This window comes from Platichthys flesus, chromosome 19 (genome assembly GCF_949316205.1).
Source record: "Platichthys flesus chromosome 19, fPlaFle2.1, whole genome shotgun sequence".
Classification (NCBI taxonomy): domain Eukaryota; kingdom Metazoa; phylum Chordata; class Actinopteri; order Pleuronectiformes; family Pleuronectidae; genus Platichthys; species Platichthys flesus.
This window is the reverse complement of record NC_084963.1, coordinates 21,008,465-21,023,711: the sequence shown is the minus strand read 5'-3', so window position 1 is coordinate 21,023,711 and position 15,247 is coordinate 21,008,465. Positions and strand designations below refer to the sequence as shown.

The following is a 15,247-nucleotide window of genomic DNA, read 5'->3' as shown; positions in this document are numbered from 1 at the left end:
ATGACATAATACAATAGGGGAGCAAACAGTGCACCTTCAAGGCTCATTTCAAAGTATTTACAAAGCTTGTTTACATATTTCAAGTTCAACTTTACACGTGTAAAGGTAATGTCATTGTAGCACATATGTGTGATTAACTATTTTCTAATAAGAAAGTAGTTATGCTTAATTCATCATTATAACCAGTCCGACTGTAAATGGACGGTAATCCTACAGCACTTTCGTTACAATACTCTTTTATTTTGAAGGCGACACCTCTCATGTTCCAGCCTCACGCTGTGTGTGTCGCACACACACACACACACACACAAACGTATATCACCTAAAGCATGCGGCAGTGTGTCAGAGCACTCTTCTCATCTGGTTGTCTTCAGCGGTCTTCATCGTGTACTCACAGCCGCAGACATGTCTGTGTCTCTGGAATGGCTCTCGGCTCTGGCCCTTGCTGTTGCCTCCGCTCATGTCCTGCTGAAAGTCTCCTTCCCGTACTTCTGGAGGGACCTGTTGTTCCTGATCAAGGTGATCAGGTGCGGAGCGAGGCTGGAGCTCTCTAAATTCACCTCCAGCGTGCACACGGTCCTGGACAAGTTCGTTCAGCAAGCGCAACGCGTCCCCAACAAACCGTTCGTCATCTTCGAGGGAAACATCCACACGTACCGAGACATCGAGCAACGCAGCAACAGACTCGCCCATGTTTTCCTGGAGAGTGTCAACCTAAGGAAAGGAGACTGCGTTGCCTTGCTCATGAGCAACGAACCCGACTTCCTGTGCGTTTGGTTCGGGTTGGCGAAGGTCGGCTGCTCGGTCGCTTTCCTCAACACGAACATCAAGTCCAAGTCTCTGCTGCACTGCTTTAACTGCTGTGGAGCCAAAACTCTGATAGTTGGATCAGGTAAAGCTGTCACTTGTTCTACTGTCACATCACTGTGGCATATGTACCTATGGTTCCGTCTTTTCACCACTTACTTTAGGACAAATAGAAAATTATATCGACTATTAATTCCACTCTGTATCCTGGCATGAGTAACATCTGGTCAAGTAAGTTTGTTTGTGAGTAGCTTCACATACACATTGTGGGTTATGACATAATAGGGAGAGAGCTGCTTATCCACCACTGTACTGTAGGATTCCTACATTCTTTTGGTTTCTTGATCTGTCAACATCTCTTTAAGTATTTAAAATGTCATAACTTTCACTCTAATTTCAGGATGTAAACATTGTGCTCATTGACATGGCAGCAAGTGGCATCTGCCCATAATGTCCCCTTGTATTTACAGTTGCAATCAGAAATATTCAACCCCCTCACCTCAATAGACATTATAGTGATGTGGATGACAGATAATGACAATAAATGACAAAAAAAACTCATCAAACAACAAAAGATATTTATTAATGCGTATTTTAGTTATTTTGACAACAGAAGTTGACTTAACTTTGAAGTTCAAATGAAAAATGTAACTCTTTCAACACATTGGCATGTGCAGTATTATTCAACCCCCCAGCTTCAGTACTTTGTGGCGCATCCTCTAGCTTTTATAACTTCTAAAAAATGTTTTCGGTAAGTGCGGACAAGCTTCTTACACCTCTCGATTGGAATCTTTGCCCATTTTTCAAGTGCAAAAGCCTCTAGATCAGTGATGTTCTTCTTAAATCCCACCAAAGTTTTTCAATCAAATTTGAATCTGGTGACTGTGAACGCCACTCCAGGACGTTCCAGGGTCTTTTTCTCAACCAAGCTTTGGTGGATTTGGAGATTTTGCTTTGGATCATTGTCTTGCTGGAAAGTCCAATGATCACCAAGGTTTAATTTGTCAACAGAAGGAATCACATTCCTCTTTAAAATGGCCTGGTATTTCTGTGAATCCATGATGTACACAATAAAGATTGCTAGTTCCTGCCACAGAAAAACAGCCCATTGTCATCTTTGACCAACCTCCATGTTGGACTGTGGGGATGGTATTCTTCTGGCCTGTCCTTTCAGACGCCAGACATACCGCTGGTCCATACATTACATTACATGTCATTTAGCTGACGCTTTTATCCAAAGCGACTTACATTTTTAGAACACTCATCATTTTTTTATGAGGGGCCATCTAGGGGTTCAGTATCTTGCCAAGGACACTTAGGCATGCAGATGGGATAGAGTGGGATTCGAACCGGCAACCTTCTTGTTGCAGAGCACCCGCTCTATCCCCTAGGCCATCCTCTCCCCATACATTCAAACAGTTCCAGTTTGATTTCATCAGTCCATAGAACTGTCACCCGAAACCCTGTAGGCTTATCCAAATTCCTCCTGGCATATTCTAGTTGACTTTTGATTTTGCTTGTGGTCAAGAGCTGAGTGCGTCTTGGAGCCGGCCATTAAGTCCTTTATTATTCAGTGCATGTCTTATAGTTGCCACTGCAGCACTTGTACCAGCCTTCATCAGGTCATCCTGTAGGTGTCTTGTAGTCACACGGGTTTATCTGAGTTGTTCTGACTAAGTTGCTGAGGGTCCTTGATGAAATGCTGGGCTTTCTTTCACGGCCAGGCATGTTTGAAGCTGCTCCATCAGTTGTATACTTCCTTATAATGTTACCAATTGTGTCTCTTGGAATATCATTTTTTGGGGAATTCTTCTTCAACCCAAGGCCTTTCAGGTGTGATGAAATAATCTCCTCTCTCAGCTTTTGTGTAAGCTCCTTTGTCTTTCCCATGATTGCAACTCACCTTGAATACCTTCATGGGTGGGGTTTATATATGCATCACAGCTGAAGCAAATGAAGGATCAGTATAGAGTTCCCAAAGGCTTAATAATGTTTCAACTCAACTTTAGGACAAAAAAAACTGTCAGACAGCTTTAAAAACAACAATTTTATATAGGGGTTGAATAATTGTGACATGGCTATCTTAACAAAATATACTGCTACACACAAATACTACATCATGCATTTTCCGTGTTGATTTTCTGTATCACTCAACTCATAAAGAAGGCATCCGAAGCAGAATCTTGATCAAAGAACAAGATTCTGTCTACTTTAATTGATGAATCCTTAAAATCTTTGGGGGATTGAATATTTCTGATTGCAACTGTAGACCATAGACTTCTCTATGTATCCAAAGCCTGTTTTGTGAAGCAGGGATTGTTGTTAGCAAGGTAAATTAGGGTTTAACTATGGGGATTCATGGTTATAAAGAAAGTTAATTTCTTTATGTGTCAATATATATAATTTTCTGATAAACAACAAGTATTTTATTGAAATAATTCAAAAATAATTGAAAAGCAGTGGCTGGAACTGCTGGGGAGAAAAAAGGCTTAATAGAATAACAAAAAAAATACCAACACCATATAGGATGATTCAAATGTTGCTTTATTACATTAAGCGAAAGACACTATAATACCAAACCCTTAAAAAACATAACCTCTTAAAACTATAAAAGTCAACCCAACTTAAGCAAAGGAAAAATGGGGGATGTGAGCTGAGTCCACATCTGGACAGGCAGAATAACTAATGAGTGTTGACCTCAAGTCGAGTGAAATTCAAAGCAGTATAACCATAAGCAATATAACCATAAACTGTATAACCCAGTTGGTCAAATAGACAAAGACAGCAATTCAAACAAACTAAATAAAATAACACTGCCAAAAAGGAACAAAAACAATATTAAGAAAAGAAAACCAAGCAACAAAATAAACCAGCAGCAGGTGAATCACCTCTAGTGTGGGTCTTCGTTTCAGGACAACAGGGGCACATGCTGGTGGTGATGTAACCATCACCACCAGCCCCAGCCAAGGCAGGACAAGAAGCAGAGAAAGAACAGAGGCCCACAGGTGCATTATATAGCCTGGCTCTAATCAGGGGTTTGGCTGGAGGAGGAGGCAAGGCTGGGGACACACTGGGGACACCTCCCCACCACACATAGTAACCAACCTAACCTGCTCTTGAGCTGAATGACTTCAGAGGATCAGACCAAAAACGTGTCGACATCTGAAGAATCAGATTACTGGACAACCAGACCAAGACAGTTTTCAGTAAAGGGACAAATGATAAAGAGCAATAGACATTTTTTTTTATAGTCAACCCAAATCTTTTTACTGTTCCAGACATTCCAAGTGTCAACAGGGGACAGTTTATCGCACACTAAATATGCATAATAACTGTTCATACAAATGTGCACACAAACGTGTACAAAAAAAATTATCTGATCTGGTCTGTGAAGCTGAAGTAAACAATCTAAACGGAAGACATTAATATATATATTACCCCCTATTTATCAGCCGAAAACATGCCAATGTGTTTGCTTGGGTTTTGTGAAACACTTGTGAGTACTCAAAAGTAAGTTCCAACCACATTTGTATCTTATCTTGTCATACACATTTGTGACCAATCTGATTTCTCCAACAAGTCCCTTGTTGTGCTTAGCAAAGTTTCGCAAAGCACAGTGAAAACTGCCCCTAAACACACAAGGCGAAGCCTCTGTCCCCCTTTTTCCAACAGTTTGGAACAGCTTCCGCTCGTGTTTGGAAGCCTTATTTGAACCGTTAAGAGCAGTCAACCAAAGAAAATTTATTTGAAAATCGAAATGTTGATTGCAGCTTAAAGCAACAACTTGTGAATGTGTGAATCAATGGGCTCATATTCTACTAGTTAGAGTTATAAAACTACAGTTAATTCAGTTTCTATTGCTGACTTATTATAATTATTCACACTGTTCCAACACAGCTTTACATACAGATTGAGGATGCTTTAACCATTTGTAGGGTTTTGTGAGGCTTACTCTATAAAACATTATAGAGTTGTAATATTTCATATATTATTGTACTTTATATGCTAAACACCTTAAATAACATATAGTTTAAAAGTACAGCCCCCGATTATGTTGTTATTGTCCAATAATGAACCCTGACAGCTAAGTGTCTTACCAGGTCACTGTTCTGAAACTGTGAACTGTGTGGAGTCTCAGTGAGGGATGGAACTTATTGCTCAATGTGGAGGTGATCTCTGAAAACATTTTAAACATTACATTCTGCATCCATTTTAATCATACACCAATATAAATTTAGTTAAACCACATTCAGCTTCCCCCATGTTTTACTGCAACAATCCTGCTGCTACAGTTAATAGGATTCACCATGCTGCAGACATGTGACAGGGTGACAGATCATTGCTCAACCAAAAAAGCATGATGTTTGTCAGACGCTGTCCTCACCCCCACCTCTGTGCAACAGGAGGGTGTATTCATGGAATCGCTGGAAAAGTCAGACACTGATGAGAGTGTCAACCCATATTATATCAACATTGAGCAAAACATTATCGGTTGTCTTTGTTACACTTCAGCACAGATCAAGGTACTTGGCAGGTAATTCGCTACTCACATGCTGGAGAACTTGTCTCTGTTGTGGAGGTGGTTTCTAATGGATAAGATTCCAAACATCCAAATTGCCCTGGCTCTGTGGTGGATTAAATGAACTAAAGTCAGTTTATGTGGAAAGATGAATATTCTGGATCATGCAGCAGTGATATGCTGTCGTGTGCAGATTTGGGATTTAATATGCATAATTGTTTGTGCTTATTGGTAGAATGCCTTTAATTCGTGTTTAATGGTCAATTGCATTGCATTTAAATTTTCCAAAGAAAAGATCTCTGAAAACATTTCTTTCAGCGACAAATAGTTTTTTCTTCTTTCCTCTGATAGTCGTTATCATCCAGTGCTGCTTGAAAACGCAAAATATAGTTGTGCAGTTCATACATCTCTACAATCACTTTTTGCAGAGTCACTATGAAACATAGTTTTTGTACTTCTAAAATAACTTCCTGTTTGCTCTGATGCCTCCAGAACACATTTGTTCACAACATACACACAATCAAAACTTTTGGATGGAGGAAGTAGGAAGCCAGGCAGGCTGAGAATGGGAATTATTATAAACCATTCACCTTTGACTTTCTCAATCCCCTAGAACTGGTTGAATGTTTGGATGGCATCCTAACCAGCCTGCTGGAGGACAACATCCAGGTGTGGGCCATGGAGAGCCACAGTGAGCACCCACAGGTACACAGTCTGTTGGATAAAGTTGCTGCTGCCTCTGAACAGCCTGTACCCGCTGTGCTACATGCCACCACCTCTCTCAAATCCCCCACCCTGTACATCTTCACCTCTGGAACAACTGGTGAGTTATTGAACAGGCCAGTGGGGAATGTAATGTAAAGTGCTAACATTTCAGTTACTGCAGCTGATATTTGTGATAATGACACATGCAGTGCTTCCAGTGCAATGTATGATCAATGTGTAATGTTAATATGTCTGATAGCCACAGAGTTCCGTTATTAATTTAATTTCATTATTGTGTTTTTCAACTGCATTAGTGATACATTATGGATCTTGTTTTTTTTTAATCAGCAGTAACTGCTGCAAGGTTCAATGACAGTTTTGTAGGCACTGGTGTATCATGGGTAAACATTAGACTTCCCTTTTTTTTCGAGGAAAAATTTCTTGACAAGGAGAAAGTTTGAATGGAAGAAATTTTGAAAAAACAAGTAGAGAGCAGCCAACTCTGCCAGACTGAGCAAACAGGGAGAAGGGTCTCGGTAACAAAGGTGACCAAGCACTTGCTGCCTAATCTGGTTGAACTGCAGAGGGGCTGTGTGCATAAGAGTACTGGTTGTTCCATTTAAAAATAATGGAGGAGACCAAGACTCTTGTGAACCTTAAATGAAACCTAAATATTTTGTAGTGGTCTGCAGGCAGCTACCCTAAACCTCATGTCTTGGTTTTGGCGCCGATAGACTTTGTCAGATGTAGAACCTGATGTAGATCAGTGTTTCTTTCCAAATCTTATCCAGTCAGATGAATTTACCACAGGTGGACTTGAGTGGTCGTCATCTGACTAGAAAAGCGCTATATAAATACAAAACCATTTACTAAACCAACCAAGGTGTAGAAACATCTCAGTAATGATCAAGACAAAAGAGAGACACCTGAGCTATTCTTAAGTATTCAGACCCATGCAACCTAGCTTAGATTAGGAGGATGAAAATATTGTTTCCATGAATTTTCTTATACGATCACTCCTCACTCTTTTATAAATCTTTTGCTTGTGAGGCTACTGCACATAGTAAAAGGAATTATATCTTTTGGAACAGGACAGATTTGCATACTTCCATTCTAAAGGAAACCCCCCCCTTGTTGCAGAGAGCGGTCCCAATAATATATTGTTTTTAGCGGTCCTAGACAATCAGATCCATCTTGGATGGGATCATTAGCTTTGGGTATTACAAAATTATGATAACGTTGCTAGTTTCTGATAACAATCAACCACAAAGTTAGTGTCATAGAGGTGCATTTGCTATTGAAATGCAACACTGATATTGTCTTGCATTGTCTTGAACCAAATGTGTTTTCTTTCTATGTCATGTATCATGTCATGTATCATGTCTTCATTTCCACAGGTCTCCCAAAGGCTGCAGTGATCACTCATCTGCAGAGTTTGAAGGCAGCAGCAGGCTTTTGGGCCTTTGGGATGACTGAAGATGATGTGGTGTATATTCCGCTGCCACTCTACCACAGTGCAGCTTCTTTGATCGGTATAGGAGGAACCATAGAGCTGGGTAAGATCCAGAGTTTCTTCGTGACCCTACATCTAATCTTAATTCTCTGTATTCACTGTATGTATTGATAACTTATGTCATAATGTCAGTTGAAATCTAGCAAACCATTATGTTATATGTTAGGATGTTGTGTTATATGTTATGTTACATAGTATGTTATTTTTCTATCTTGTAAAGTTGTCTACTGCGTAGATGTTGCCTGCCATGTCACAAGAATTTCACTACTCCGATGACGCTGTCATTGGTGCATGTGACAATAAACTTTGATTTGATTTGTAGATCCTGTGTTTCAGTACTCAGGTCCAGATGCCTGTATTAAGAAGCAGGTTCAATAGGTTGTATGAATAAATGACGCCACAACGAATTTAGTATCGTGTATATCACTTTAAGTAAGCCTAAAATGAAAAAAAGGCAGAGGAATTCCATAAAGGGTTATTACTAATTATTTAATTATTTTGGTCAGACGAGGAACAAACTATGGACGTGATGATGTGTGTGATGAGGTCAGTCTGTTTCAAAAGTTGATCTGTTGTCATGAGGAAAAATCAGTCTGTGGAAAATTGTTTTCATAAAACCATAGTTACATTTTTATTTCACCTCCTCTTCTGTTTTTAAACAGACACTTGAAAAGTTGGAGCAGATTCCTATCATCTGTAAAAAAGTTGCTCTTTTGTCCCTGTCAGAATCCTGTAGATCAATGACTCTTTTCTTCTGATCCGATTGGTCAGTAGCCAGGCCGTTGGCAGGTTTTGATCTCTGAGCCGGAGCAGGTTACGTGTTCAGCATAAGTTACAATGGTGATTTGCACCACATATCCTGCTTTGTAGTACAGTGCCCAGGACTAGGATTCAAGTCTGTCAAGTCCTGCGATCAAATTAATACACAGAAACTGTCAAAGCGTATCTGCCCTCAGTCCCGTCTCGTCTTTCCATGCCGAGGAAAAGCCACAGCATTTGTCTTTGGCTTCTATTGGTTTGTCTGTCCTGATGTGATCCTTCCTTTGACTTTGACATTCTTTTGTATGTGGTGCATCAGAAACATTTCCTGGATTTATAGTCTATGACTTGGATAGCAAAGAACAACGAGATGTGGCATGAAGGTCAGAGATCAGCAGATGCATATAGCATTTGATGAATATTATGATTATGGAATTAATTGATTATTCCACCAGATATTGTCAGCAGATTTGTACAGAACTTACATTGGAAATTACATTTAAGAAATGTTTTTATGCCCATAAAAGACAAAGCAAATGATGTTCATTATCTATACTGTCATCTGAATGTGAATACAAATTTTATGGAGTAAAACCAGGAGACAAAGTCAGAAATGGTCTTCCTGTGAAGTAGATGAAATGTGACTTTTTTTCTAAGCCCTAGCAATTTGTAGTCACGACTGCTCACAGAGTCCAGTGTCCAGGTCCAGTGTCCACTAAATGATGTGACCCCTTTGAGGACCCGCTGTTTCACTTCAACCAGCAGCTTAATTAGACACGTTGGGCAGGAAGTGAACACTGGAGACTATTATGAAGTTGTGCTGTTTATAACGTTTTTGCACTCTGAATTTCTGTTCCAACTACTACGTCGGCAGTTCGATCTCCCTCACTGGAAAAGACCAACATCCAAACAAGCTGTGCCAACAAACCTTTGGCCAGTGAACTGACAGCTTTATATTATATAATAAAAATGACAAACCTTGTACACATTATCAGACCAATGTCGATGTAAGTTCGCTTGAGTTCTGTTGACAACAACTATGTGTCGCTTAACATACGTCACATACTACGTTGTTCTGATTGGTTGTAGGTCTATCCAATTGAGCGAAGAGGCATTTTTTTCCCTGGTTCGGTTGAAACATGCCCCATAATCACAGCCCAATGGAGCAGTATCAGACTCATATTCTGACTAGAATTATGAGTATGACAACGTCAGGCTAGGTTACATCCGTAGGGTGACCACAAATGTTTCCTAGGCCAAATTCAGAGACCACCTAATAAGCTGACATCCTCTAACCAGCTAGTTGCATAATGATCATATTATATCAGAAATACTGTGTAATTTGAGGTCACAATATTAACATTATCATTATGAGATGTCCCCATCTGGGGTGAGCACAGACAAATATCAACATTAGGTGATGGCTGCAACCAACGCACTAAACTATCATTGGGATTCAATGTCCTAGTCAACAACCAGTCTGACAGAGCCTAAATATGATGGTTACGCAATTATAATCGTGCTCTCTCTCACTTTTCCACCCACCTCTCTTCCCCATTCTTCACTGCTCAGCCCAACTGGTCAGGGTAGATGGCCGCCTACATCGAGTCTGGTTCTTGCGTTTTCTTTCTGTTAAAAAGCACAGGAGTTCCTTGAGATGTAGGTTAGCTGTGTGTTATTTCTCCAAATTTTCCATTTTTTTTATGTCAATAAGTATTAGTTACAGAAAGACAAACAAGTGTGGGTCCAGCCACACCATCCTATAGCATTGACACAGAGGTGTGGAGGTGTGTTTATACTGTACAATTGGTAACGAGTGTGGAGGAATCTGGTTGCTGTCCTGCATCTATATGGTGGATTACAGTAAACAGGTTGCAATTGCATGTAAATCCATTCTTTAATTACCCAAGTAACTTTGTTCTTGAGTTTTAACATATTTACCTAAATACATGTAAAGGCATTTGACGACATCAGGCCATTTCCCTGCCTGTTGTGCGGTCGGTTGTAGTGTACAAATAGTTATGCAGTTGGACATGTTCGGATTTTGTCCGAGTTTGATTGAAACATGCTATGATATTAAGTCTGCTTTGATATATTTGGCCCTCCTGCACATGAATATTGTGTAAGGGCAGCTGGGAAACAGGAATTTAAGTTGTACATTTACCTGCATAGTAGCAAAATGCAGTACCACTTGTTCAAGTACATTATATACCGTTATCATTAAAACAGTTCAAATATACAGCACATATATATACTAACCCTAACCCAAATTAGACACAATGTTTATATAAACACAATTATAAAGTAGATATGCCTAGTGTTGAAAATCTTGAATATGAGAATTTACATTGTTATGTTTTGTTCTGCAGGTGCGACCTGTGTCTTGAAGAAAAAGTTCTCAGCCTCCCAGTTCTGGAATGACTGTAGAAAACACAATGTGACTGCTTTCCAGTATATTGGTGAACTCTGCAGATACCTCTGCAACCAGCCTAAGGTAATCTTCTGTTTTGACAGAAAGTATACAAACCCACACACATCCAAGCCTGATTAACACCAGGTGCTGAACTGAATTGATTTAAATCATTAGACAAAAATGTCTTCACACCAGTTGATTCTTCTGTAACCTATTTACCTCCCTACCTGGGAAGACATTCTCATCCTCTAATCTTCTGTTTGGCTTCTAGCAGTGATCAAAATATCCTCTTTTGAAAATAATAATATGTCAGTCTCTTGACATTCTGACAGCAATAAATATAAATACATTTAAGATACATTTTAGAATCATTTTATCTATGAATTAAACTTTGTCAATTTAACAAAACAATTACATACATAGTCACCCTCAACTTGTGAATCATTCAAGTAACTTTATGTACAACTGTAGCAGAAAGATAAGCAGGGTCTTTGTTTCATTGTTTGCATCTTCCCACTGGATACAGACACGCACACGCACACACACACACACACACACACACACACACACACACACACACACACACACACACACACACACACAGTGTGAGGTCAGAGCTCATCTTTTCATGAAGATGGACTCAAAGTCCTCTTTGTCCCCTCTCCCTCTGTTATTTGGCTGTCTGGGTGGAAAGCCTGCGATGAATGTCCTCACCAGTGACTGAAAATTAATGTTGACACGTACAGCACATACGCACCCTTTCACAAGCTCAATGTGTGCACACAATAATGGTTACTAATGACTGCTTGCATACAATCACTTTGCACTGTGTTCAACTTGCAAATTTGCCCACCAGACACAAACTTTCATAGGTGTTAACCTTTGATTTATAGATTCACCTCCTCTATAGCAATTCAACCATTATTTTCGATGCTGCAAAACTTTAGTTTTTAATATGAAAAGTTGTGGATTTTGGTCTGAACATTGTGTTGCTTGCTTAACAGACCTTGCTGTTAAATCACACCGTCTTTATATTCATGAAGCCAGGTAAGATGACCTGGTTAGTTTTCAAACTTTAATCTACACATCACATCCAGAACATTAACAATGATTTTTTTTTTTTTTAAAGCTACGTATGAAGAGGGTCAATTATACCAAGGAATAATGCTGATGTAGGCTATATCAAATAATTAGTAGAATAATTAGGCTACAGAGAGTATCATAGAATAAGTAAAGTCATTCTTGAAATTATAATACAACTTTTTCATTTATAATATTGAAAGGGGAGATACAACAGAAATCGTTTGGGACTCAGAGAGTTACTCAATACTAACTGCTGGTTATGGTCTACATCCCTCACACGTGTGTCTTCAAGTTTCAGTGTTGTTGGATAAAACCACAAACCAGTTTCCTTTTCCATAATGCTGCTACAAAACTAGACTCTGGCCCACGTCTGTGGCACTGTTTGTTTCTGACTGCACAGCACAATATAACAACAAAGTTCACAACAGAGAGTTGTTCAGTGTGTCAAAAACTCAATGATCATTTTCACATTCTTAAAATAGCCTTTGATTACACTTCCCGCTCACCATCTAATCACAAATAAATTGACCTGGTGCCAAACTTACTAGCTGAACACTGCTCTGCAGGATGCAAATGTACTGCTTTTTGTTGATAGCAAAAGAAAGTTTATATGGACATCATGTCTTCCACTAAATTATGTGTTGCAGACCGTATAGTCAGCTGTACTCTATAGTACCCCCTAACAAAGAAGGCAGTGAATCCTCTGAGCTTCCAGTTTGTCTAGCGATGTAGGCAGAGATACCAGTTCTTCTTCTTTTGAGTATTTCAGAGTAGCTGGACCCTCGGCGGGAGTAGATTACCAGCCGAGGCCCCAGACCCTGAGGAGTTCCAAAATCCCCATGCTGATTGTGTTTCAGTTGGTTTGTGGTCTTTCAGGTTCAAGTTTGTTAATTAATATGTAACATCATTCAAATATTTTTTTACATTAGCAAATATATAACTGACTCAAATTCAGCTAATATCTAAGACAGGAATAACTAATTGCCCTCTTTAAACTAACTGCTTCAAAATATATTTATTGATATGCAAACATATTCATAGTCTTATTAATAAGGTACATAAATGATAAATGGACAGTTTTCAGCCCTTTTCCCGTCTTGTAGACCACTCAAAGTCAAATTTCCTGTTTAAGCACACATTCTTTACGCACAATCTTTCTATCATACACAGTTCATACACTGTTAGCTGTAACAGGCTCTTTAGGGGTTCAGTATCTTACCTAAGGTAACCTTAATATGCTAAATGGAGGAGCCAGGGATTGAACCAACGAACTTGGTTTGTTGACAACCCTATCTACCTCCTGACCCATAACGGAGGAATAGAAAAAATTACATAATTAAAATCAGTGTTAGGGCAATGCTTACCCTGTTTCCGCACAAGTGTTTACCATTCACTTGTCCACTTCTCCACAGCTAGCCATAGTTTCTTTATATGTTGTCTCTCCCTTCCTCTCTATCTCACATACAGACTCAAACACAATGATCTGACCATCTTAACATACTGACCATTGGCAGAGACTGGAGAAATCCCTCCCATTTTGATGGCCTGTTAAAATTCATACTTATCTAAGTGGATTTGTAAAACAAATTAAAAAAAAGATACACATTGTAAACCACACTTTTAACACCTTAGTGAAAGACAGAGGAAGTTTTTTAATTTTCTTACCTTACAGCAGCATGGTTACAGTTGATTAGTTGACATACTTTAGCCCTGATTTGCCCTGACTTGACTCTTTCCAGCATCTTATATAATTCAGGCTTTGGTCCAATGTGTGTGTGTCTGTGTGGTGAAGGCTGCTTTTGTTCCGACTTGCACCCATTTGATTCACACTAATTTGACCAAGTAGGTTTTTTTTGCTATTTCTTTGTTTAAAGGTTATATAAAGCTTGATTGAAAGCTCCTATTCTTGTTTATTCCAGTGTGTCCGTTTAGAACACAATTAAACACAATATTAATTGATAGTATTTACTCATTACTGAGAAAATCTCACATTTCCCTTGTCAGATCTGTTTTGCTAATGTCTCTACATCTTTCTCACTTCATCAGAGAGAGGTGGATAAAGTTCACAAGGTGCGGATGGGAGTTGGGAACGGCTTGCGGCAGGATGTCTGGCGGGAATTCCAGAGTCGCTTTGGAAACGTTAAAATGTGCGAGGTGTATGGCTCCACTGAGGGAAACCTGTGTTTCATGAACCATATCGGCAAGATTGGAACTGTGGGCCGGTCCAATTTCCTCTACAGGGTGAGTGATAGGCAACATTCTAAACATGATAGAACACGTGTTTTTTTTCAGGTGTGAAGTAATTAGATATCTCAAATCTTTTCAGTAGTAGTGAAAGTAAATGAAGCCTTGAAAGTTCATGCTAACAATTCCTACAATCCCTCTATACACTCCTGATCAAAATCTTAAGACCAGTTAAAAAATTCCATGAATTTGCATTTTGCAATGTTGGATCTTAGGAAGGTTCTAAGTAGAGCTTCAAAATGCAAGAGGAAGAAATGGGAACAAGAGACCAAAAGTTGTGAGCAGGCATTTATTGAAAACAACAATTTAACTCAAATAGGCTGTTCATCAGCTGATCAAAAGACCACAGCCTTTAAAAGCCAAAATCTGTGAAAAAATTTGGATTCCATGTCATTTCCTGTCAAGTAATCACACTGTTAAGATCTCTTGATGGCAAAGGCAAAAAAGCTCACCGTCTTTGAACGTGGTAGGATTTTTGTACTGCATAAACAAGGCCTCTCACAACGTGCCATCGCTGCTGAGGTTGGACGCAGTAAGACAGTCATTTTGCATTTCTTAAAAGATCCTCAGGGTTATGGAGCAAAAAAATCAAGTGGTAACCCAAAAAAATCTCACCGGCGCTGAGCCTGAGGATCCGAATGGCTGTCCGTCAAGACACGGGACGATCCTCGTCCCAAATTAAGGCCATTACTGGTGCTGACTGCAGCCCAATAACCATCAGACGGCATCTGCGAAGGAAGGGCTTCAAAAACAAGAAACGTCTTCAAAGCCCACGTTTCCTTCAACGCCACAAAATTGCCCGTTTAGACTTTGCAAGGGAGCACCAAACATCGGACATTCAAAGGTGGAAGAAAGTTTTATTCTCTGACGAGAACAAATTTAACCTTCTTGGTCCTGATGGCTTCCAACGTTACTGGCATGACAAGGATATGCCACCTGAGATGTTTTCTACGCGGCACAGTGGAGGGGGCGCCATCATGATCTGGGGTGCTTTTTCCTTCAATGGAACAATGGAGCTCCAGGTTGTGCAGGGGCGTCAAACAGCAGCTGGCTATGTGGAGATGTTGCAGCGGGCATCCCTCATGACTGAGGGCCCTCGTCTGTGTGGTAACGACTGGGTTTTTCAGCAGGACAACGCTCCAATTCACAATGCCCGTCTGACCAAGACTTTTTTCCAGGAGAATAACATCACTCTTTTGGACCA

At 39.7% G+C, this 15,247-nt stretch overlaps 1 protein-coding gene across 1 annotated transcript in view; it reads left to right on the top strand.

Moving 5' to 3' along the window:
- The first annotated feature begins 292 nt into the window (after positions 1 to 292).
- slc27a6 (solute carrier family 27 member 6) overlaps positions 293 to 15,247 on the top strand; it is a 28,081-nt gene continuing 13,126 nt past the window's right edge. The window contains exons 1-5 of the mRNA XM_062412497.1: positions 293 to 892; positions 5,940 to 6,149; positions 7,429 to 7,587; positions 10,673 to 10,797; positions 13,846 to 14,040. Of these exons, the coding sequence (XP_062268481.1) occupies positions 406 to 892; positions 5,940 to 6,149; positions 7,429 to 7,587; positions 10,673 to 10,797; positions 13,846 to 14,040 (1,176 nt within the window). The 5' untranslated portion in view covers positions 293 to 405. The remainder of the gene's footprint in view (positions 893 to 5,939; positions 6,150 to 7,428; positions 7,588 to 10,672; positions 10,798 to 13,845; positions 14,041 to 15,247) is intronic.